At 35.4% G+C, this 25,042-nt stretch overlaps 2 protein-coding genes across 18 annotated transcripts in view; one reads left to right on the top strand and one right to left on the bottom strand.

Annotated features, from left to right (window-relative positions):
• GIN1 (gypsy retrotransposon integrase 1) overlaps positions 1 to 11,725 on the bottom strand; it is a 35,982-nt gene extending 24,257 nt beyond the window's left edge. For all 5 annotated transcript variants that reach the window (XR_003910064.1, XR_003910063.1, XR_003910065.1 and 2 more), the window contains exon 1: positions 11,656 to 11,725. The gene's annotated coding sequence lies outside the window, so the exon portion shown is untranslated. The remainder of the gene's footprint in view (positions 1 to 11,655) is intronic.
• A 145-nt stretch (positions 11,726 to 11,870) lies between these two features.
• PPIP5K2 (diphosphoinositol pentakisphosphate kinase 2) overlaps positions 11,871 to 25,042 on the top strand; it is a 66,669-nt gene continuing 53,497 nt past the window's right edge. For all 13 annotated transcript variants that reach the window (XM_029942648.1, XM_029942649.1, XM_029942652.1 and 10 more), the window contains exons 1-7: positions 11,871 to 12,058; positions 16,349 to 16,706; positions 18,101 to 18,296; positions 20,798 to 20,888; positions 22,099 to 22,184; positions 23,258 to 23,412; positions 24,748 to 24,849. In XM_029942648.1, the coding sequence (XP_029798508.1) occupies positions 16,593 to 16,706; positions 18,101 to 18,296; positions 20,798 to 20,888; positions 22,099 to 22,184; positions 23,258 to 23,412; positions 24,748 to 24,849 (744 nt within the window). In that variant the 5' untranslated portion in view covers positions 11,871 to 12,058; positions 16,349 to 16,592. The remainder of the gene's footprint in view (positions 12,059 to 16,348; positions 16,707 to 18,100; positions 18,297 to 20,797; positions 20,889 to 22,098; positions 22,185 to 23,257; positions 23,413 to 24,747; positions 24,850 to 25,042) is intronic.

The following is a 25,042-nucleotide window of genomic DNA, read 5'->3' on the forward strand; positions in this document are numbered from 1 at the left end:
AAATAGAAGTTGGTGTTTTGATTTTTTACTTTGCTTTTCTGTTTGGAGTGTCATTGTAACTACTGTATTGTAAATGATGGAAAATAATTGCATATGTTAAAAAAAACAACAAAAAGAAAAGGATAAAAACCCAACTTAGAAAATGGAGGGAAATGGCACTTCAAAAAAGAAAACATCCAAAGGATTAATAAGCAAGTAAAAAATGTACTCAACATCATTATTCTTTAGGGCAAAACAAACTAAAGCCATGATTTTTATAACTACATACTATCAAAAAGGGTAAAACTAAAAACACAGACAACACCAGTTGGAAGGACAGGGAACAACTAAAACTCTTATACATGGTCAGAATGTAAAGGCTATAGCCTTGACAGTGTTCCTTCTAACTAAATACTTACCTACACTAAGGACTTTACAATTCTACCTTTCTTTTAAAAAAGTTTTTATTTATTTTTGAGAGAGAGAGAGAGAGAGAGAGAGCGCGCGAGCGAGCGAGCAAGCAAGGGAGGGGCAGAAAGACAGAAAGGGGGACAGAGGATCTGAAGTGGGTTCTGCGCAGACAGCAGAGAGCCTGATGTGGGGCTTGAGCTCACAAAACTTAAGATCATGACCTAAGCCGAAGGTAGAGGCTAAACCAACTGAGCCACCCAGATGCCCCAACAATTCTACTTTTATGTTTATATCCCAGGGATCTGAACACTATCAAAAGATGTGTACAAAAATGCTCATAAGACATTTTATGGTCATAATAGTCCCTAACTGGGAATGTAAGGCATCCAGAGACTTTACTCTGTATATACTCAGTCCTTACCCTGTGGCCATTTCTTTTGTTTTTAAGTTCCGTGATGTTCTAAATCTTAGTTCTTTTCAAACTGTGGTGAAATACCATCTCTGCCCCACCCCACCACCACCAATCTGTCACAGAAGACATGCTGATGCCTTGGGTGGCTCAGTCAGTTGAGTCTCCAACTTTGGCTCAGGTCATGATCTCACAGTTCCTGGGTTCGAGCCCCATGTTGGACTCTGTGCTGACAGCTCAGAGCCTGGAGCCTACTTTAGATTCTGTGTCTCCCTTTCTCTCTGCCCCTCCCTCTCTCATGCTCTATCAAAAATAAATAAAGCATTAAAAAAATTTAAGTTATGTTGATGCCTTTACTTTCATGTCATCCTCACTAAAGCTTTTCTCCTGCCAGATGATTCTGTGGCAAACTTTCACCCTTCATCAATTTTCAATTTAGGAAGACTTGTGTAGTATCAAATAGGGAATACAGACTATGCTGGTCAACCTATCCATTTGCCTGTCACTCCAGCTCTGTTAATCCTCCTAAACTCTTAAAATAAACTAACAGATATGCAAAAGTCATCTGTCCTGTCTTCAACTTCCAGGTACACTGACACAAGCTCTTCCAAGTCTAAAGGACAGAAAGACCTGCCCTTTCTCCTTTTATTTTTAGATTTTATTTTATTTTTAAGTAATCTCTACATCCAATGTGGGACTCAAACCCACAATCCCCAGATCAAGAGTCATATGTGCCACCCACAGAGCCATCCAGGGGCTCCTGCCCTTTCTCATTTTAAATTAAATCACTAGGGTCTACATGACCCATAACATATATGACCCCAAATTACTGTTTCCCATCAATGGCTTTTGGGACCAACAATTTTTTTAAGTTTATTTATTTTGAGAGAGTGAGCAAGGACAGGGGAAGGGCATACAGAGAAAAAGAGAGAGAATTCCCAGCAGGCTCTGCATGGTCAGCACAGAGCTGACAAAAAGACTCAGGGCTCGATCCCACAAACCATGAGATAATGATCTGAGCTGAAATCAAGAGTCAGATGCTTAACCGACTGAGCCACCCAGGCACCCTAGGACCAACAATATTCTAAATTTTCCAAAAAAAAACAAAAAAAACCCAAAACATCCCATTTTAGCCAGCTGGCAGATTGGTATCTAGATTTATAAAAAGAAGACAAAATTCTGTATTCTTTATTGCCTCCCACATCTGAAGGGCCTTAAAAAGAAAAGGGAAGAAGTCTGTTCAAGTCTATAAAAAGCCCTCAGGAGCAAAAGACCAAATTCTCACACCTTAGAGAAAGTAGATTCTCATAACACATAGGGATACATATGGGTAACTGCATGTGAGAGAAAAAAAAAAAAAACTGGCCATCGGACAACATGAATGTCTCCATAAACCGCAGTGATGTCCAGATTTTGCCCTTAAACTTAAAAACCTCTTTTAAGTTCCTCCAATTGCCCCCTTCCTTTCTTCAGCGTGTCTCAGTCCATTTTGGTTCTGTAACAATATGCCATAAACTGGGCAGTTTATTACTAAGAAACATTTAGTTCTCACAGTTCTAAAAGCTGCAACGTCCAAGGAGAAGCTGGCAGATTCAGTGTCTGGTGAGGGCTTTCTTCCTGGTTAATAGATCACCTCTTTGCTCTGTCCTCACACAGCAGAAGGTGCTGGAGAGTGCTCTGATCTCTCTTTTAAAAGGGCACTAATCCCATTCATGAGGGCTCCACCTTCATTACTTAAGTACTTCCCAAAGGTCCTACCTCTTAATACCATCACACTGATGGTAAGGATTTCAACACTGGAGATTTGGGGGGAGGGAGGCCACACAAACATTCAGTGTATAGCACTAGGGATACCAGAAAATCTTTTCTCTGATTACTCAAAATAAGATGAAGCCCCCAGTACATTCAAGTATCTGTGCCTTCAGAATACTCACGGCTTTCCTTTCCAGGATACATGAACAAAAATTTATCTTCCAAAAGTCTATTTACTGAAATTAACCTCTCCACTTTCAAACCCTTAACTTCTGAAGAACCAAAAATAGATCAAAATAGAGTAATTCACTCTCCTTAGAGTAAGCCCATAGTACAAAGGGTTGAGGAGTAGAAGAAATAAACAAAATTTTGGAGACTGAGTTCTTTGAGGTTTTGGGCTGTTTGTTGTCTTTCTGTCATCATTCAGATAGAGTGGACTCTTCCAGTGGTGGAAAACATAAAAACCAGAATATTTCAACATATTTTTTTTTGCAAATATGTTACATATGGGTCAGCTGTCTTTTCTTAGTAAAGAAGAAAACACATAATGTGGTAATTATTTCCTTGACATAGTTACCTTGAAACTTAACTTAGACTATCAATCATCCTCAGCATATTTTTATCTTCCAAATGAATTACTAGACAGAGTAGACACTATTAGACCTCCCCAGACATCTCCTCTGCTTGCTGACAAAGTCTATTCAACCAAACCCCTACAAATTGGCACAAAAGAAGTCTCGTAGTTTCTTCACTTGTCTGCTTTGCTCACATCCCAACCATTCCCCCATCTTAGTTTATGTCACCATTTCCCCCTCTGAATGGCCTAACTTTCCAATTCTCTGTAAGTCTTAATCATCTTTCAAAATCAAGCTCCAGCTCCTCAGTGAAGCAAGCCTTCCATGATTTCTGAATCTGAAGTTATCTCAACTTCTCCCGACCTTCTTTGTACGTTTGTAGAACTTCCTGTGTTTTACTATGATAGTTGTTAGGCTTTTCATCCATATACCTTTTTGGTTTTTTTTTTTTTTTTAATGTTTATTACTATTGGGACAGAGAGAAACAGAGCATGAGTAGGGGAGGGGCAGAGAGAGAGAGGGAGGCACAGAATCTGAAGCAAGATTCAGGCTCCAAGCTATCAGCACAGACCCAACATAGGGCTCGAACCCACAAACCATGAGATCATGACCTGAGCCGAAGTTGGACACTCAACCAACTGAGCCACCAAGGTGCCCCCACATTACTTTTTATTTGTTCATTTACCAAGTACTTAGATCCTTATATGCAGTAGGTTATGGGGATACAAAGTTAAAATAAGATGTAATCCCTAACTTCAAGAAGCTTATGGTGTCATGACAAGAACAGACGAGTCAATCAGCAATTATATAGTATAAAATGGTATTACAATAGAATAGAATATGCAGAGAATACCATTAAAACACATGTGAAGAGACCTACATGCACTTGGGAGAAAGAGGAAAAGCATTCTGGATGAGCCGGAAGCTTGCACTTCATTCCACTGCCACTGTCTTAGTCTAGATTCAGCTCACTTTTTATCTGACCTTGCTTCTCCTGTCTCTAGTTTTGTCCCTTTGCTCACAGCAGCCAGAGGTCATCATAAAACACAAACTTTATCAAAATACTCACCTAACATAAAATAATGGCCTTCTAATACTCTTAATAACATCTAAACACTTCAGACAATATACAAGATTTTTCAAGATACGGTCTACCAATCTTTCCATGCTTATCTTTGAATTCCAAATTCAAACTCTAACTTCCAGTTACACAAATGACCACAGTTCTTCAGCTGTTCCCTACAGTGTGCTCACACCTTTTCACGGACACTTTGGCCAGGATTAGACTTCATCCCCATCCCTAGCTCTCCATCCTACTTATCTTTAAAACCCCGACTGGATGCCATCTCCTAGAGTGCCTTCTCTCACTGCTCCATCTGGGATAACCTGAACTTCAAAGAATGAACAGGGGTTATTTCTTTTTTTTTTAAGTTTACTTATTTATTTTGAGAGGGAGAGAGGGAGGGAGGGAGGAATGGAAAGGGAGAGGGAGAGGGAGAGGGAGAGGGAGAGAGAGAGAGAGAGAGAATATGCATGCACCACCAAGCAGGAGCCCCAATTCAGGTCTCATTCTCTCAAAACACGAGATCATGACCTGAGCTGAAACCAAGAGTTGGACAATTAACTGAGCCACCCAGGTGCCCCATGAGATCATAATATTTTACAAAGTCCATCCTGAACCAGTACAAAAGACAGATTGGAGTAGAGAGATAGGAAAGCCAGCAGAGGTCAGTTAAAGGACTACTGGATAATACAGCAAGTAATTATGAAATTCTGAGTCACTGCAGTGTCAGTGAAAATGTATAGATAAATTTTATAAGAACTGTTACTGACTGGATATATGGAGTGAATAAAAAGAAGGATCCAGATCACTTCTGAAGTTCTGGGCTTAGGGAAAAAGATGACAGTATTGAACATGTTATATTTGGCTCATGGATGAACTCAGCATGCAGATGGCAGATGCAGTTAATGTAGTGAAAAGGATCTCATGGAAGATGTACCAGACAAGAGCAGTGGACATACCTTTACCCTTTAACATTCAAATTAATGAGATCACTCATCTATGAATTCTTCCTGATGGAGGAGGAGGAGAATTTAGAATAGATAGATCTATGAATCTGTTTCCCAACAGAATGAATTGTGCCCACCTCTGGGACACTCACAGTTACACATACCAACTTTTATAAAATCTGCAAAACTTTATTGAACTTACTAGTTTATAGGTCTCTCTCCCAAATATAAGTCCTTCAGGGACACAGGAATAGCCAGAGAAATACAAAAAGAGCCAGACTGGGTTCTGGTCACAGAAGCCTAGGGAATAAAGAGTTCTCAACCAAGTAGAGGAAAGGTTAAGTGATATAGGAACTAATATATATCTGGTGGTTTTGGCAATAGTTACAGTAGAGCAGGCAGATGAAAACCAGACTGTAATGAGATAAAGAGTGACTGGCTTTGATAAAGTAGATTCAGTAACCTTAAGTTTAGTTGTGAAGGTAAAACTACAAGCTATGCTAGAGACAAGTAGGAGAGTTGTTCATTAATCTAAAATTACTGCACAATTGCTATGCATTAAGAAACATCTCTGGAGATAGTATAATGAACAAGACATATACTCTTGACCCTTACAGAGTCTACATTCTTGTGGGGTTAAAAGATCGTTCTGACATTAATGTTCATAGAAGCATTATTCACAACAGCCAAAAGGTAAAACTCGAACCTACAACCATGAGATAATGACCTAAGCCAAAGTCAGACGGTCAACCAACTAAGCCATCCAGGTGCCCCAACAAATCTATTTTTTTAATTAAAAAAAATTTTTTTTTATTTTTGAGAGACAGAGAGAGACAGCATGAGGAGGGGAGGGTCAGAGAGAGGGGGAGACACAGAATCCAAAGCAGGTTCCAGGCTCTGAGCTAGCTGTCAGCACAGAGCCTGACATGGGGCTCGAACCCACGAACCATGAGATCATGACCTGAGCCGAAGCCGCACGCTTAACTGACTGAGTCACCCAGGCACTCCAGCAAATCTATTTTTAAAAGAATCCTTATTTCTTTAAAAGTCCAATCAAGTAACATGGTAATTATTCTGCACTATTCTAAAGCATTATAAGACAAGATTATACTCAGTCAAGGCAGAGGTTCCTAAATTTTTTGTTCTCAGGATGATTGGCATCTTGTAATTTTTTCATCACACTCCTATGCCAAAAAATATATAAATGTATAGATATAAACAGATACAGATATTACACTTGTTTATTAAATTATTAAGTTCAACAACTTAAATCTTTAAGCCCTAAAAACTTAGAAACCACTTGAAAAATGCATATAAGCAGAATAAAATAATCTTATTTTTATTTTATTCTTAAATAACTACAATTACTTATAATGGCATGCATATGCCTGCTTGGTCAGTGTACAAATTCTCAAAGCTTGGAGTCAGATTATACACTACTGGCCTCATTTCCTCTTCCACATTGATTTTCATGCAGTATTTGCTTTATCACCACAGAAACCATCCAAAAAACCAGTTTTGCAAAGATGTCAAGAAAGCAATGTAGTGTGACCAGATGTTGAAATTGTGAACTACCTCAGACTAGCAGTCCATAAGAGATCTGATTGATGCTGAGTACAGCTGTGCCTTCTTTGAAAACTTAAAATATTCCATGCCATTCTGTGAATTAACTATGAGGTCCAGGGAAGCTCTGGCATGCAATTTGAGAACCACACGTTAAAGCATTTAACAAGTAAATACAAACTGGATTTATTAAGCTAAATATCTGGATGTTAAGAAAAGGTTGTAAACTGAGAACACTGATATTTACTAATTATAGGTTCATCAGAGGTATAGACTAAAAGTTTTGGGCAATTGTTTAACTGGAACCAAAGAAACCTGGGAGATATCAATGTTAATACTATGTTCTGTAAGTATATGACAGAAAGCACCTATTAGGTCAATCCCTTATTTCTGTTCTCTAAGCACTTTCTAAATAAAGAAAAAAAAGCTAATTTCATAAAATAATAAGGTTTCTTATTTTACTTTTTAAAGTTAATTTTTACACTTTTAAAACATATACATATTTCTTGGTGATACATATTTCTAGGTTGCAGAACAAAAAATTCATTGAAATAAGGCCTTCTAATGTGAAAGACCAATTTTATTAACAGAAAGGTTACTATATTTCATATATCTATTCTTTGGCATCTTTCATACAAATGTAACATAGGAAAGGATACTAACTAAAAGCATATTTAATTTTCAAGAAGTAAGGAAATATGAATAAATATTTGAAAAATTAAATATACTGGTCAGAAATGGAAATATCAGATCTTTGACTGTAGAAAACAGTAGGTTAGCACTAAAAGGAAGGCCAAAGATTGTGATTCAATCTCCCATTTTCTAGATAAGGAAAATGACTTCAGGTGATTTATTTAGATAGAAATTGGTAAATTACAATATTCAACAATGGAAATACATTATTCCTTTCTGAAATAGCATTAAAAAAATTCCCATAGAGGCTTTTGTCTTAGAATCTAGAATGCTGGAAAAAGAGACATTCCCATCCTAATAATGAGAAAAAACTGGTAAACTTCCTAAAATGTCAATTCTCTTCAAACTGATCTACAAAATCAATGCAACACAATCAGAAACCCAGCAAGCTCTTTTGTAGAAACTGACAGGCTGATTCTAAAGTTAATACAGAAAAACAAAGGACTTAGAATAGTTAAAACAAGTTCAAAAAACAAGGATATAGTTGAATTTCACATTACCTGGCTTAAAGATTTCCTTTAATCTATAGTAATCAAGACTGTGGTATTGGCAAAATGGTAGCCAAAGATCTAGGGAACAGAATAGTGTCTAGAAACAGCCACAAAGAAATGGTAAATTGATATTTGACAAAGATTCCAACGAATTCAATAGAGAAAGGATAATATTTACAACAAATAATGTTGGAACAACTAAGCACCTCTATGAAAAAAGATGAGCCTCAATTTATAATTTGTACCATGTGTAAAAAGCAATCACGATGGGTCATAGACCTAAATGTAAAACCTAAAACTATAGAACTGCTAGAAGTCAACGAAAAAGAAAATTTTGGTGAGCTTCTCTTAGCAATGATTTCAAGAGAGCAAATAAAAAGAAAATTTTTAATTTTGTCCTTTTAAAGATAATGTTAAGAAAATGAAAAGAGCAAGCTCAGCTGGGAGAAAATATTTGTAGTACACATATATAATAAAGAACTTAAATTCAGAGTTTGTAAAGAACTCTCAAATCTCAATAAGGTAATGATCAACTAAAAAACGGGCAAAAGACTGCACAGACACTTCTTCATTAAAGATGACTTGCAAATAAACATGTGAAAACATGCTCAACACAATTAGACAATTAAAAAGTACAAATAAGGGGAGGCTGGGTGGCTCAATCGGTTAAGCAGCTGACTTCAGCTCAGGTCATGATCTCACAGTTCGTGGGTTTGAGCCCCACGTCAGGCTCTGTGCTGACGGTTTGCTCAGAGCCAGGAGCCTGCTTCTGATTCTGTGTGTGTGTCTCTCTCTCTCTGACTGTCCCTCGCTCACCCCTCTGTGACTCTCTCTCTAAAAAACAAGTACACATTAAAAAAAATACAAATAAAAACTGAGATACTACTACACATCCATCAAAATGGCAATAAACAAACAAACAAAAAGAAACAAAACCTGACAATACTAAGCATTACAAAGGAAACAGAATATTGCTGTTGAGAATACAAAATGGTATAAACATGTCTGAAAATAGTGCTAACTCAAGAGAAATTATATGTTCAAACAAAAATATATATGCGACTGTTTCTAGAAGCTTTATTCCTAACAGCTAAAATCTGAAAACGAACCAAATGTGGTAGATCCCTATGGTGGAATTGATAAGGAACAAACTGAAAATATACTTAATAATAAGGATGAATCTCAAAAACCATTATGCTAAGTTAACAAAGTGAGACACAAAAAGCTACACACTATATGCGATTACTTATATGACATCTGGAAAAGCCCAAACTATAGGAACAGGGAACATCTTTTTAAAGTAAAGGAGAATTTTTTTAAATAAGTATAAAAGGATTTTAAAAAATAATTGCAAACATTTACAGAGTGCTTTACTAGGATAATCCTCACAACATCCTATGAAGTAGGTACTAGTTGTATATCTACTTTATAGATAAAAGGGGTTCAGAGACATTATCCAATTTGCTCAAAGTAACACAGTGAGTACAGGCACTTGACATTTGAAGCTTGTTCTATGTTGCTTCAAATTTCCTGTTGGCTTTTTTCCCTGCCACACTAATAACTGAATTACTGTCAACCTCAGATTTCATAATTCTTGGCTCAGGCCTCTGCTGGAAAAGTTATAATTTTCTAATAATTCAGGTTATGTATGAGAAAGCAATATCAATTTTAAATGTTTACATCACTTCACATAGTTTGTGAGACAATGGACATTCAACTATTTGTAAATGAATAAAGAATTATTTCCCCTTCCTCATAGGAAAGATAGTTCTGTATTTTAAAAAGGGGGGGTGGGGACACATGTTCCAAAGATAATTGTTATTTCACTTAGGAAAACATTACTTCACTTGCATATACATGGCACTCCAAGTAGAGTGTCTAAGAAGTCATGGCTTTTAGGAGTCAGAATTTCTATGTAAGAGTTACCTAAGTCTCAGTATCCACATATGAAAAAAGAAAATAATACTTATCCCTCCTTCTTCATAAATATCAGAACAATGAGATTAAGGACTTGAAAAGTCCTTTGCAAATAGTAAAGCAATGTGCAATTATTGTTAAAACATTTGATGATTATTATCTGCCACATCAAGCTGTTCAAAGTAGTAAAGAACACTTTCCTTTCTCAAAAGCTTTATTTACAAAGAAAAAGATTTTAAAATCCTGTTCTCTACACTTATGGTGATTGTTTTATGGCAATGTTTGTTGGTTGTAATGCTAACATCGAAACTCAGAAGACTCATGAGTTGTATACATTATGAGTTTAGAGTCTAATGGGGTTCTCAATCTTCAGTGCTTATGAAAAATCAGTTCATAAAAAGGAAAATCGTGTAAACTAGGTTAAAGTTTGCTAATATTTGGCATTTATATACAAAAGAACAACTTAAAGAACCAGTAGTTTTTTCTTGTCAAAGTACACACACCATGTGATCCCTTCAAACCATCCAATTTGAGTAGTTAACATAAGAAAATGGCTTTAAGCTGTAATATCAGGACAAACATAAATATCCTCCTACACCCATACTGAATGAAGGTATCATTTACAGGGTAGAATTAAGTGGTTTAGGTTATAAAAATGAGGATTAGGACTTCTTTAGATATGCTCTTATTTTTAAGAATTTGTGTATTAAAATATGAAGGAATGAGAAACGGAGGTGAAGGTGGGTGATTGTAACTTCTAATTTTGCAAGAGGAACTGTCAGGGTCAAATTTGGCTGAGCTTTAACACTATGTCCCTAATACAACGTCAAATATAATCAATAAGTACCTGTCTAAATACTTATTACTTCTTTTAATAATTTTACCTTGTGTGCAGTAAAGTGAACCAATTAAGTATCACGTTAAATAAAATTAGGACTCGACAAAAACCCACCCAGGCTACCAATTTAAGCCTCTAGAAAGTTGTTAATGTGCATGTGTTCCACCTAAAAAACTTAAAATCTGCAATATCTCAATGAACATGTGAACTTGTGATCATTATTTTTACATCTGCGTTAGTCTACTTTAATATCTCACAAAAAGAAGAGCATAATTTTATGTAATGTCAAAGTCTGGGAAATCTAATTACACCAGACACTTCTAAGCCTGATTCAGCCTACAAATTCGTTTAACAAAAATGCCTTCATCTCCATATGCATACACTTGGAGCCACATGTAATAAGTGAATTTCCATTTTGAAAATTATTTCTCCACTTTGTTTCAGAAAGTCTCATTAAAGGAAAACCTACAAAGTGTGTATTTTGCCTTTAAAACTACGGGCCAAGATTGTCCCTTGAATTCGCGACTCTCTCCGCCTCAGGAGATTTTAATTCGGGGCGAAATGGTAATATTTTAGATTATATGACAACTATGATACAGTAGGTAGGGAGATTTCGTTAATGTCAGCCAACCCCACGGTCACTTCTGAACCTGCTCCGAGTCTCGGACGCTATTTTAACTATCAGAAAGCATTTCCAGGGAGTTAATCGATTCTTCAGGGCAAGGTCCAGATAAAGTTAGCATAAGCAGAAATACGACCATCAAGTAAAACGCGGTTACACAGACTAGACACCTCCCCACGCCTGACAACAGAACTCGCCCCTTTTCTACTCAGCTGGCGCGGCACGCCGTTAACGCCCAAGGAAGGCCCTCTCGTCCCAAGAGCGCCTGCGCAATCTCGAGTCAATTAAACCCTCCCTTAAACTAGGCAAGACAAACAGTTTTGAAATTACTGTCAGGTGATGCCTCACTTTAAAAATCATCAGACATAACAAAGCATACCGGAACGACCACTCACCGAAAGTGGTCCTAAACGCAAACGACAGGATTGAAAGCTCCTCTCGCGACTTATCTGGTGCTGCCGGAAGCGGAACTACCGTGTCTTTAAGAAGGGTGTGCTTTTGAGGGCCGCGCGGGCCATTTGGCGCTTGCCGGAAATCGTTCCGCCCGGTGAGATTTCTTTGTGAGACCCGAGGCGGGCGGGGAGGGGCGCGACCAAGTTAAGGGAGGTGCTGTAATGCTTTGCAGTACCTCTGCGTGGCCCTTCATCTGCTGCTGCAGAGAGAAGACCGACGTCCTAGCTAACAGCTGTGGTCTTTTGACGAACACCTCACTCCTGTCTCCGGGATTAAAGGAGAAACCGAAGCCTGAGTGGGCTCGGCTACCTCCTGCAGCTCGCGTAGCTACTGCAGCGGTGGCAGGTGAGGACTCCGGGACCGGAGGAGAAGCGAGATGCCAAACCCGGTCACCCGAGGCCGCTGCTAGGCAGTTGCTTTGTTTTCTGCGCTTTGCGGAGCCCAGACACGCGCTCTTCCCAGGGGCGTGTGCCCGAGTGAAAGGCAGCGTGGCCACGGGAGGAGTGACACCACAGCAATGAGGCGCTCTTCGCATCTGGATTTCCTTTTTCTCTTCCTTTGCCTCCCTTTTGCATTTCTTGGGTTTGAGATACCCGAGATTTCAGCCCCGCCAGAAGGAAAGCTGCCGAGCGCCTATGCTGCTCCTCCAGCCTATTGGCTCGCTCCACCAAAGTAGGCAGCCTCGAGTTTGGAGGCTGCTGTGGGTCGAGATGGCTTTTTTGTTTTCATTTGTCTTTGCCCCTTTTCTCGCTGCTTGCACCCCCGTTAAAAAAGAACAAAAAAAGCCTTTGCGTTGCAGCTTTCCCGAATAAAAACGGAGGCTGCAGGTCACTGCCTCACCTAATCAGTTCGAGTGTATTGCACCTCTTGCGCTTGGAGGGAGAAGGAACGAGGGTGGCGACCATTGTATCTCGTTTACTAGGTTATGGACGACTTCTGGGAGTTTCTGACCTTTGAATTCCCGTGGGTGATACTGGTCTTGCTCTAGTGTGCTGGATCAGGCTTAGCTGGGGAAGTTGGCAGCATGGCGGGCTTTAGCACCCAGCGTTCTTGCCCTACACTGAGATAGGGTTTTGGTTTGCTGTTGAAAATTCTTCAATGAAAAATACAGTTTTTGTTTCAGGCAGATTAAATATTAAAGGTAGCCGCCACTGACTGAGTTCTTATGTGTGCCAAGTGCTTTCCATGTGTTCTCATATACTTCTCTCAACAACTCCATGAGGTGTGTTAGATTATTAGTCTCATTTTCCAGACGTAGGTACTGAGGCTTAGAGAGGTCACTTAACTCCTTCTAATAAACTTTTGCTACTAGGAAACGTTTGAACCTGTATTAGGAACCAGATTTTTTCAGATTCCAAAATCTGTATTCTTAACTCTTCTGCTACTGTTGTCTTACATTGTGCTTTATTGCTTCCAGTAACTTCACTAACATTTTAAGTGGTTGAAAGTATTCATTAAAAACAAATTCAGTGGCCTGTATATGTGTCCGACAAAATGACCTCAGTCCTCATGGAGCTTCCTTGTGGTGCAGAAGTAAATAGCTCAGAAACCAAAATACTGACTGCAGCATGGGTTTGTTTAAAGCAAGGGATTAAATTGATGTTCAGAAGATTCAGAGTTGTACAGTAAAATCTTGCCGTTTTGAGTTTTTAAACTCCTATGACTTTTGTGACAGTTGCTGTGAGCATATTACACTTAACATTTATTGATCACCCACGTAAATGCTATACACCCGGAAAGTACTGGGAATATAGAGGTCAAGTCCTGTTCTCCCACCCACATGGCTACGTGTAATAGTATTAAGGAAATAATAATTTTCCTAGGTGGAAATTATACTGTGGTTATGTAGGAGGATGTCCTTATTTTTACGAGATGCATACTGAAGTGTATAGAGATGAAATCTATTGATGTCTACAACTTACTTCAAGTAATACAGCAAATATATGTGTATATGTGTGTATAAATTTAATATGGCAAAATGTTAGCAGTTGTTGAGTCTGGTAGGTATGTGGGTATGTAGAGTAAACCATTCTTTCAACTTTTCTGAATATTTGAAATCTTCCATAATAAAAATTTGGGAGGAAAAACTCTAATGAAAATAGGTAATTGTAAAGATATATCCCAGATGTTGTGAATCATGGAGAATGGGAAAGGATGCTGATGTGTATTTAGAGTTGTGCAGAAGCATGATCATTGTCAGGAAAAAAAAAAGCATTTATTGAGGACTTTGCAGTTGTTTATCAAAGGAGAAATGGGAACTTTAAAGGAGAATAGTGAATTGTAAGTAGAAGGAAAGAAAGGCTCAGCAAAAAGTGCATGAATGTTTGAAGAAGGAAAAAAACAGTGTGCGGGTTTTGTGAAACTTGGGATGGGCTTGTTTGTGTAAATTTATAAATGATGCCTGACTGCCTTTGCCAGCCTGCAGAAGCCTATTTAATAGCCTATTGTGTACCTGTAGTAATAGTGCCCTGGAACTGGAGTCACCGTTTACAACAGTGTTTCTTTTGGAAAAAGGTTTTTCGGATTTCAAGAAAATTGGTCATGTGTCTATTCAGGCTGGGCAACAGGAGCTGAGGGTCCTCAAGAAAAATGGTCTTCTAAATATTACATAGGGCTGATGGATGATCCAAGGTATCATTTTAAGGATTAAGTAGCTTAAATTTGTGAGGATGTGTATTTATTCCAGGCAGTAGTGTTCATGACAGTCTGAAGCAGTGTGGTAAGACTGGAAAACCTGTAATGTCTCCCGCAGAAGCAGTGGCAAAGAGGAGTTTCTGTAGCTTCATTGCAAGGGCTGTAAATAGGTACATTCTAAACTACATTATTTGTCTTCATTCTGTGCCAGTTAAGTTAGATCAGAAATCTCTATCTTGATTATAAAAGCCAACAAAATAAACACCTCACATTTACTAAATGTTTGCCCTGTGCTAATTGCTGCCTTGTCTGCATTGTCACTTAGTTTTCAAAATAATTTGTGAAATTTAACACACTTTACAGATGGTGGCTAGAGAGTGTCTATAACTTAGTTAAGGATACAGAACTGAACAACTATCAGAAAAAGCTTTCTAACCCATTTGTCAAAGTCTAGAACAATGGTTCTCTCTCTTTAAAAAAAAAATTATTTCTTTTGAGAGAGAGAGAGCATGAGTAAGGGGAGCCTGAGCAAGGAGGGGGGGGGCGGGGGGGGGGACAGAAAGAGAGAGAGGGGGAAAGAGAATCCCCAACTCTGGGTTGTGACATGACCTGAGCTGAAATCTAGAATCTGATGCTTAATCCACTAAGCCTTCCAGGTGCCCTTAGAGCAGTGGTTCTCAAGGTGTGATTACCAAACCATCACCATGGAATTTTTTAAATGCAGAGTATTGGTTCCTACTTTGAGACTTTTTAGTTTAGTATTTTAACAAGCCCTCCTGGTAATTCTGATGTGTGCTGAAGTTTGAGAACCACTTCTTTGAGTGTGGATACTTTAGTAGCACGGTACTTTCCAATTTAGAAATCATATTTGAGTAGCATTCGTTATTTGAACAAGTATTTCTACTTTAATTTTTTAATCACAAACTTTTAAATTTTATAACACTGCAATTTTAATTTGAAAATTGGATAAAGTGAAGCCTGGCTTGGTACACTGGAGATTCAGTATTTAATAGGAAGCCACCAATTAACCTAGAATTACATCTTTAGAAATAAGAGTTTTAGAGTTACACTTTACAGTTTTATCTAATACATATTCCAACTCTTAAGAATATTTGATCAAATTTATTGTATTACTAGTAATCAAATGAATTATTTGATACATAGTTTCATCTTGGTAGATAATGAGTTCCAATGTGACAAGGAACAAGTACCTATAAACAACTTGGGTCAAGAATATTTTGAGAGATCACTGCTATATGAGAGTTCTTTAACTGATGTTGATAGACATTTGTTTATGTGGAAAAGCTTCGGTGTCAATCACCTAAAATTTTTGCAGAATTTGTTACACTTGTACATTTTTTTGAGGAGAGAATCCATAGATTTTATTAGTTCAGCCAAAGAATTTTTTACTTCTAAAAGTTCAAGAGCTACTCTTATAATGAAATCTTTTCTTCTTGTTTTATTGATATTTTTGAGACTAAAATGCAGAAAGTTTTTATTCCCTTAAAAAAAAAAACTTGTTTGCAAGCTGAACTTTCAAGTTAAAGCCTTTTAAAAATTGATTTAATGAGTTTTCAAATTGATTAATAGTTGTCAATGTGTTTTAAATCTACCTTGCATTTTATCTGGTTTGTTTTTTCATTCTATTCAGATATTACTGAACTGTGTTGCAAAGGTATTTAGCTTTTAATGGAATTTTGTTATAATTTGAGTAAGTTTCTCACTTACTAGATATTTTTGGACTTGAAGAATTTAGTGTGTATTTTGTACTGTTATTATGTTGTTACGGTTACTTTTTGTGACTTTGAATCACTTTGTTAAATTGCTAAGATGTAAATTATTGAAAATCAGAGCCTATTGTTTAATTTTACGGAAGAGAATGTCTTTTCATTTTAAAGTATGCATCAAGTCACTGGTAATGATTTTACAAGTATCATTTTACTTTTACATAAATCTTTTTGAAGTACAGTCTCCAAAATTATTTTTTTCATTGTGTTTTAGGTAGAAAGACTGTTGCATCAACTCACTGAAGCAATAACCTCACTCTTTGTCTTTTAAACTTCATCAACAATGAAGCAATGATATCTGAGAAAAAGAACATTTGCCGACTGTCATCACAATTTCAAGTAATTGTGAAAGCAAAAACAAGCTGCAACAGACCCATGTGTCAGCTAGTATAAAGAGAATGGTTTATTCAAAAACAATTTCAGTATAGTGCTTTATATCCATATCAAATGAAATAAAAATGAGTGAAGCCCCCAGGTTCTTTGTTGGGCATGAAGATACAGAAATAAACTCAGGAAATTATCGACATTTCTTCCACCATGCAGATGAAGATGAGGAGGAAGAGGATGAGTCTGTAAGTTGTTTGTTTGGTGAGAAAAGACCAGTACAGTGTATGCTTCCTACTCATCACTGTTAAAGTGAATGAATACTGTCTAAATTGTGAAGACATTTTTGCACAGAGTAATTTGTTGGAAATCTTTTGCACTAAAAAAGCATGTTTCATTAGTAACATTATTGAATCTATGCTGCATCAAGAAATCCAATCAGAAGTCACACTTTTAAGTTGTTTAATGAGGCTAATTTTAGTGTCTTTCACTGGTGTGCCTAGCATAACACAGGACTCAGTTGAAAACATGACAAAGAGAGAATAGGACCACAAACCAAAAGGACTTCTTGTATGTAGAAGTACCTAAAAAATACATCAAGAGAAAGAAGTAGGTTGAAGGAAATAATTTTAAACGGAGGACTTCTTAGCTTTATTAAGTTTGTCATGTTGTCAGTGCAAGTGGTGCTTGACCCAAAGATAGCCTTATTTATTAACTATTCAGAAGCCTGTAACTGTGTGGCTAGAAGGAGAGGCTACCTCAAGTATCCAGAGGGGTATGTGAGTGTGTAAGTCTTATTTCCTTTCCCATCTGAGCTATTGGATATATAGCCATACTGGATCTTCAGGAAGAACATTCATTTATTATGTTCATCTTACCATAGTTACATTAGCTCAACTTTTGTCTCATTTTCCCTTTACACATAGGCATTGCTTTACTGTGAAAACTGATTCAAGATACAAACATGGTTTTTTTTCCCCTCATATTTCCAGTTCAAAAGAGAATTGTGTTTCCAAACCTGTTTTACTTGGTAAAAGTATTAAGAAAAGAAACCAAAAATAGTTACTAGATGATTCTTTAAATTTTTTTTCATAATTATTTAACACTTTTCCCAGTGCAGTTATGCATATCTGAAATGCAGAAAACCTTTCCCACTTACCCATACCTCAGCCCAGAAAAGATGATTTTCAAGCTTCTCTTACCAGCAGAACTTTTCTTAATCTGAAGTGTTGTCTAGAAGTCCAGTAAATACAACATGAGAGCAGACTTCTTGGCTGACTTAGACTAGAAAGCGCTCCTGACTCAGCCTCGACTACTCCTCTCCCTTTTCACTAGAGCTCGTCTGAACACACTACGCATGCCACTGACCATCAGTTCCACTTTTTCCAAATAAGGACTTCTGTCTGTTCCTTATGTCCAGAAAGTGTGTTGTCTTAGAATTTCTTTCAGACCTTTGTAGACAACTGTTACTTGTTATTTATGATAACAACAATGTAATTTTGAAAAATGCCTTTTTAGGTTAATGTGTCATTTGTATTAATCACATGCCTCATCTACTTCTGAAAAAGATTTAAGAATGCTCTACTTTGGAGTTCACACGGAGTCAACCTGATTGTTTTGTTTTGTTTTCTTTCTGTTTTAGCCACCAGAGAGGCAGATTGTGGTTGGAATATGTTCCATGGCAAAGAAATCCAAATCCAAACCAATGAAGGAAATTCTTGAACGGATCTCCTTATTTAAATATATTACAGTAGTAGTATTTGAAGAAGATGTTATTTTGAATGAACCAGTAGAAAACTGGCCTTTATGTGATTGTCTTATTTCTTTCCATTCTAAAGGTATTAAAGAATGGGCTGGGAATTCCCTTTGTCCTCTTAAAATAAAACTAATAATACTAATTGTAGATTATTAGATAAAATAGAAAAATCAAACTAAATCTACCCACTCTCACAAATCAGTGATGTTAACATTTTGATATATTTCTTTTCATTCGTTTTTTCTGTGTATTTTTTAAAAACAAATTTACTACTATAGTGTATATGTAATTTTATACTTAATTTTTCATTAACTATATCAAGATTTATTTTTCCCTTCATTACATTCCGCAGAGACATGATTTTTTAATGTTATAATTTGTCATCAAGAGGATATATTATTACATACCTAGCCAATATCCTAACAGTTAGTCTCTGGTTTTCACTATTAAAAATAAGGTTGATGAATTTTTTGAAAGTGTATATTTGTTACTCTAGGTTACTTAGAATGAATTCTTGAAGATTTTAAGCTCTATGCTTTTGTCATAAAAAATGATCTATCTTTCCCTATATACATATTCATATTTTATTTCTGAAGAACTTAATATCTGAATTTTTATTTAACTTGGTTTCTTTTATCAAACTGAAAATATATTAAACTGAAATCAAATCAAACTTAAATATAATTAAACTTCAGTATTACCTGATGGTAAAGTGTGCCTTCATAGTAAAACCCACTAATCAAAATTATTAGTGAATATCTGAAATTTTATAACCCGAGAATCTGTGAAATAAATGTATCTCTTACTAAGAACTATAATTTAAAACATATATACTCAGTTATACATTAATTAGTATTAAATCAGTCTTGTTACCAAAATACGTAATCTCTATCTGTGTAAAAGTTTCACTTTAGTTAGGTATTCAAGAAACATCTCCTTCAGCAAGAAGGGGAGGGAGCATGTTTGAGCCTTTCTGTGCTCCAGTAGCCTGTAGAGAAGCCAAGCCCCTGGTCTTCTTTACAAACTGAAGTCCTTAATTTCAGAGAATATGAAAATTAGCTTATCATTGAGGGTAAGGTGTTCTTCCCTTACTACCACATGGTTCTTTGATGGAGTTATTTATTTGCCTGTAAAAACTAGGTGCTCTCCAAAGTGATATCCCCTATGCTGTCTCTGGTAAGGAAAAATGTCCTCTTTAACCACAGCAACAACAAAAGGGAACTCATTAAGTGCTCCTATATGCTGAGTTCTGTTCTTTTAGGAAACTTCAAATCATAGACCTTGAGGTATCTTTATGACAAGTGATGAATTCTTGGAGTTTTTACAAAAGTAGGAGGGTTTATAATATGTAGGCAAGTGATTCTTGGTATAGAGTACTTTCATCACACTTTTAAAACTAAGAGGATTTTAGGAATACGTCTTTTTTAGCAGACCATAGTTTTTTGTTTAGTTTTCTTTTTAACTTCAGTATGTCTAAGTACTTTTCCAGCTGTTCTGATAATGCTACACAGTGTCTTCCCAGGCATATTGTAGTACAATTGTAGTACATTATAGTTAAATTCTAAAGTTGTGCATACCTACTGATTTTTACTTCAGTCCTTACATAACATATGCATTAAGATATTGTCATTTAAGGAATAATATTGATCAGGAGCTTACTATGTCAGGTACTGCACTAAGTGTTTTATATGTACTCCTTGATGGAGTTCCTTAAAAAATTCTACAAGGTAGGACTGCTATAATATCCACTTACAGCTGGGAATCTGGGGCTGAGAGATATTAAATAAATTTGCCCAAGATTACATAACTAATGAAAGATGGAGACAGGCCGTTGAACCTATTTTTTTTAACCTCTAGGGCATACTGCCATACCCTCTCTAAATAACAGGTATTGATGGATAAAACTGGAGACTTAGAGTCAATGCAGAGAGTGTAGTATAATTATTAAAATGTTTTAGGTATTTTCAACCTCTTACTATCTGCCATTTGACTTGTTTTCCTTGTGATTAGTAATTTTACCAAGGTCTAGAAATTTTAGAAAGTTAATTTCTGATAACATTGACCTAGTAACAGGAAGTATTATTCTGCTCATATGTTTTATATTTAGAGCATGTGTTTATAAGAGAATTAACTCTGATTTTATTTTTTTAAAGATACATAAATTCTATGAATTATCAACAATTTATATGTATAGATATCAAATTTAAAAAGTGAGAAAAGGAGTTATATATATATTTTAAAAATCACCGAGTGCTTGTGATATATTTATATATAGATTTCTGTTTGTATATGAGGTAATCTTTTTATCAGTGACTTTGAATAATCAGGTATTGACTAATGTGTCAGTGCTCTAAATTTGGTTATATAACCACTAGCTTATTGTGCCTTATTACTAGGGAAAAATAAGACATATTAATAGTACAAGTTAAGTTTCATGTATTTATTTTTCCATGATATATATGGAAAGCAGTGATTAATGAAATTAACCTTTTATCAGGAGTGGCATAAATTCAAATTGATAAAGTTATAGATGTCAACTTATCTTGAGATTGTACAGAATATGTTAATAATATGTGTTCTTAGGATTTCCACTGGACAAAGCAGTTGCCTATGCAAAACTCAGGAATCCATTTGTAATCAATGACTTGAATATGCAGTATCTCATACAAGATAGGTGAGTGATGGAAATGACTGAATTAAGGGAAGGAAAATTAACATTTAGTATATACTACAAGCTGATATGGCATCAGATTTTTCATATACATTAATATGTGGTATCCTCTAAGTAATACTTAGAAATAGGCATTTATACTGAATTTTATAGGTAAAGAATCTTGAAAATTAGGGAGATGAATTGATTTGCCCCAAGTCACAAGTAGTCCCACAAATAGTGGGACAAGGACTGAGTCCATGTTTGTTTAATTTCTGGAGTCTACTGAACCTTTGAAATTTATGAGCAGTTTCTCTGTCATGTGACTGATGATGAAACTAGGGCTATACTCATAACTAGATTATTTTTAATGGTAAAGTGCAACTATTTTGAAAAATATCTGTTTATCTTAGCATTCCTTTTATAGGCCAAAAGCATGGATTTCTAAGAGAAACTGTAAAATTCAAATATATTTATATAGTTTGATTGATGTTTCACTCTAATGGCTACCCTTATAATTTCGCCAACATATGGTATTCTTTTGTGTGGACATTACAAGATGAGATTATACGTACGAAAATGCTTTTTGAAGTATAAGGCCCTATAGTTTTTTGTTTCTGGTGTTTTTCTATTCTTCCATATAGTCACATTATTGATATCTAAAACTTAAAAACATTTCCTAGATTTACATGTTAATACATGCTTGTATGTTATACATATCTATGAAGATGCATATTTACTTTAAGAAATTGGGAAAATAAAAGCATCAAGAAAGGCTTTAACTCTGCCACTTTACCATAATTTTTCATATAGAAAGCAATACATACATAGACTCACATTTGACAAAATTAGGGTCATGTTTCTCTTACAATACAATCAACATTTTCCCATGCATTAAATATTCTTTGAGTATAAAGATTTTTTTTGAGTTTGACAGGTAATATTCTGTCGTTGCAACTTGTATAGCAACTTTACTTAACCATTTCTTTATATACATTTACATTCCCAGTTTTAAATATTAGTATCTTAATATGCCACATATAGTATTGTGCAGACGTTTTTGTTCTAATATTGCATAGTATTTCCTTTGGATACATATTTTTCAATACTTTAAATGACACATTTGTTTATTTAAAAAATGAGACTTGCTATCCAAGCCTTTTTAGTAATATAATAGTAATAATGTACTTGTGAAATGAATAAAACAATAAAGGATGTTTTCCTTTTTCTTCAGGAGAGAAGTATACAGTATTCTTCAGGCTGAAGGTATTTTACTTCCGCGTTATGCAATTTTGAACCGTGACCCAAATAATCCCAAAGGTAAGACTGAAAGATTTTGAGGGAGCTATCTTTGGTCACTCAAAATACTTTTGAGCCACTTCCCTTCTACAACTAAGTAGAAGGAATTGGAAGAATTCATAGTATTTTGTTTACTTTTTTAGAAAGAAATGAACCAAGTAAGCATTGTGTTCGGTTGAAGTGTAGCACTATAAGCTAAAAGACCTGCTAATGATTTCAGAGTTATGTATCCTACTTTCCTTTGGTTTGCGCTTGGCATGTATTTGGGAATCATAAAGAAGACTTTTTAAATTGCATGCTGAATAAATTTGTATTGATTAGGTATAAACAAGTGATTTATCTATAACTGTTGAATTAAGGATTAGAAACTTCATGATAGGATGCTGTAATTAAATTTCTGATGATGAGGAATTTTGTAATATTATTACCTACTACTTCTTAAAGATCCCTTTGCTTCATTTTCCTGGTTATCTAAAACAGCATGTAAGTTATATATAGCAGTCTAAAAAACCAAGATATGTTTATCTGCATTAAGATTTAATATTATGATAAGGAAATTTTAGGAGATCTGATGATTTTATTGTACCTTAAAGCGACTTTTATTAAAAATAAGGTATAGCACTTATTATTCATAATAGAGATCTTCTCCCATTTGTCTAGAGGTAAAAAATGAACTTCGTAATTAGATGGCTTACTTACATTATACAGGTTACTTTAGTAACCTAAGTAATTTCGTGTTTTGTAGTATCTGTGATACAAATGATCCCTTAACGTTTTTCAGAAGATGATAGCATTCTAAAATTATTTCTCAGTCTTTTTTGTTAGTGTCATTTCCTATCTAACATTGAATTCCGTGGATCAATAAGGTGAAATGACAGGTTCATAAGATTTTTAAAGAAAAACTATAATTTTTAATGTCATACATCATACATGTTGATATATGTTGTTTGCATAAATATTTTTAACTAAAATAAAATCATATATTATCCAAGGTTACTTTTCTTTGTAATCTCCATTCTAGTAAAAGCTTTAATAATAATGTTATTTCCAGATAATATACAGTATGTAATTTTTCTGTTATGTTTGAATTTTAGAATGCAATCTGATTGAAGGCGAAGATCACGTAGAAGTAAATGGTGAAGTTTTTCAAAAGCCATTTGTAGAAAAGCCAGTCAGTGCAGAGGATCATAATGTTTACATTTATTACCCAACATCTGCTGGTGGTGGAAGTCAAAGACTTTTTAGAAAGGTAAACCTTTGTTATCCTAGGGAATACGTTCTTCATACTTTGTGCAAATTTTACTAAAAGTGATCAAGTATTTAACAGAAATAAGACAGTAAGAATGTATCATTTAGGAATAAATGAAAACTGATACCTTCTTTGTTAGAAAAGCAAGGGATTATTTTAGTTATTTAATGTTATGTATGAAAAATTTCTAGCTACAAATTATGAAGAATATTACTTGATTACCTTTGTACCTTCCATTTATGTGTCTGGCTTATGAGAAATTCAGGTAAAGATCAGCAGTCTTTAAGAAAAATGGCACCTTGGGGCCCTTGGCTGGCTCAGTTGGTAGAGCATGAGACTCAAGGTCATGAATTTAAGCCCCACATTGGGCATGGAGCCTACTTAAAAATAAGAAAAAAGAAAACAGCCCCCAAGATGGATAATTCATAGACAAAAGTAATAACTAATAATTTTCAGATACATGACAGTATGCTCAAAATTGCACTGGTAATAAAATAAATGCAAATCAGGTCTAAAAGATAAGGACATTGAATTACTTTGTAGATGGCCAAAGATCTAAAAGATTGAGATAGTTGGAAAACAAGCCCAAGCCCAAATGTTGCTGGCAGGAATGCAAATTATTATAACCTCTTAGCAATATAATTTAACAATGCGTTAAGATTAAAAATGCGTGCACATGTATATTCATGGAAATGCAAAGTAAGAACTCAGTGGGATATTATTTTATATCTATTAGAGTGGCAAATATGAAGTGTAGTAAATACCACTTATCGTAGAGCAATGGAAACTCATACATGTGCTAGAGGGACTCTAAATTGTTAAAACATCCATAAAAGATTTTGGCATTATCTTTGTATGTTGAATATTAGCACCTAGTAATTCTAACACCTAATAATTCTACTTGTAGTATATACCTTACAAACCCTCTTGCACATGGGACACATATAAGAATGTTCAAAGCAAAACCATTCTACTGAGTAAAGCTTAGAAAACAACCTAAATATCTATTAATGGAATGAATGAATGCTGTGTACTTACACAGTGGGAAGTTCTACGGTAGACAAAGTGAGCAGGGCTACACGGAACAACATGATTGAATATAAGAAACATTATTCTTACCATTCATTGTATTTTTATGCTATTTAACTTACGTACAAGTTATAATTACTGTAGAAAATAATACAGCATCAATTACATAGTAAATGTTTTTAAATATTTGTGCACCAGAAAGTTTTTTCGGAAATATCTAAGATGGAAATAGATGGTGAAAGGTTATATTACTAAAATGAGATGAAAAATTTAGTTTTTATATGTATGGACATTTTTCATTTTCAGATTGGCAGTAGAAGTAGTGTTTATTCCCCAGAAAGCAATGTACGAAAAACAGGCTCATATATATATGAAGAGTTTATGCCCACTGATGGTACTGATGTAAAGGTAGGAATGATTACAGTATCTTTTAATTTTGTATTTAGTTTACTGATGGCAATAGAAAAAAAGATTACCCTTTAATTAACTATATCTATCTTCTATTCTGGTTCTTTTTTTTTTTTTACTAGATATTTATTTTTATAATAGTTTGTTGTCAAATAGGTTTCCATATAACACCCAGTGCTTCTCCCCACAAGTG

The sequence above is a fragment of the Suricata suricatta genome, chromosome 6, assembly GCF_006229205.1.
Source record: "Suricata suricatta isolate VVHF042 chromosome 6, meerkat_22Aug2017_6uvM2_HiC, whole genome shotgun sequence".
Classification (NCBI taxonomy): Eukaryota; Metazoa; Chordata; class Mammalia; order Carnivora; family Herpestidae; genus Suricata; species Suricata suricatta.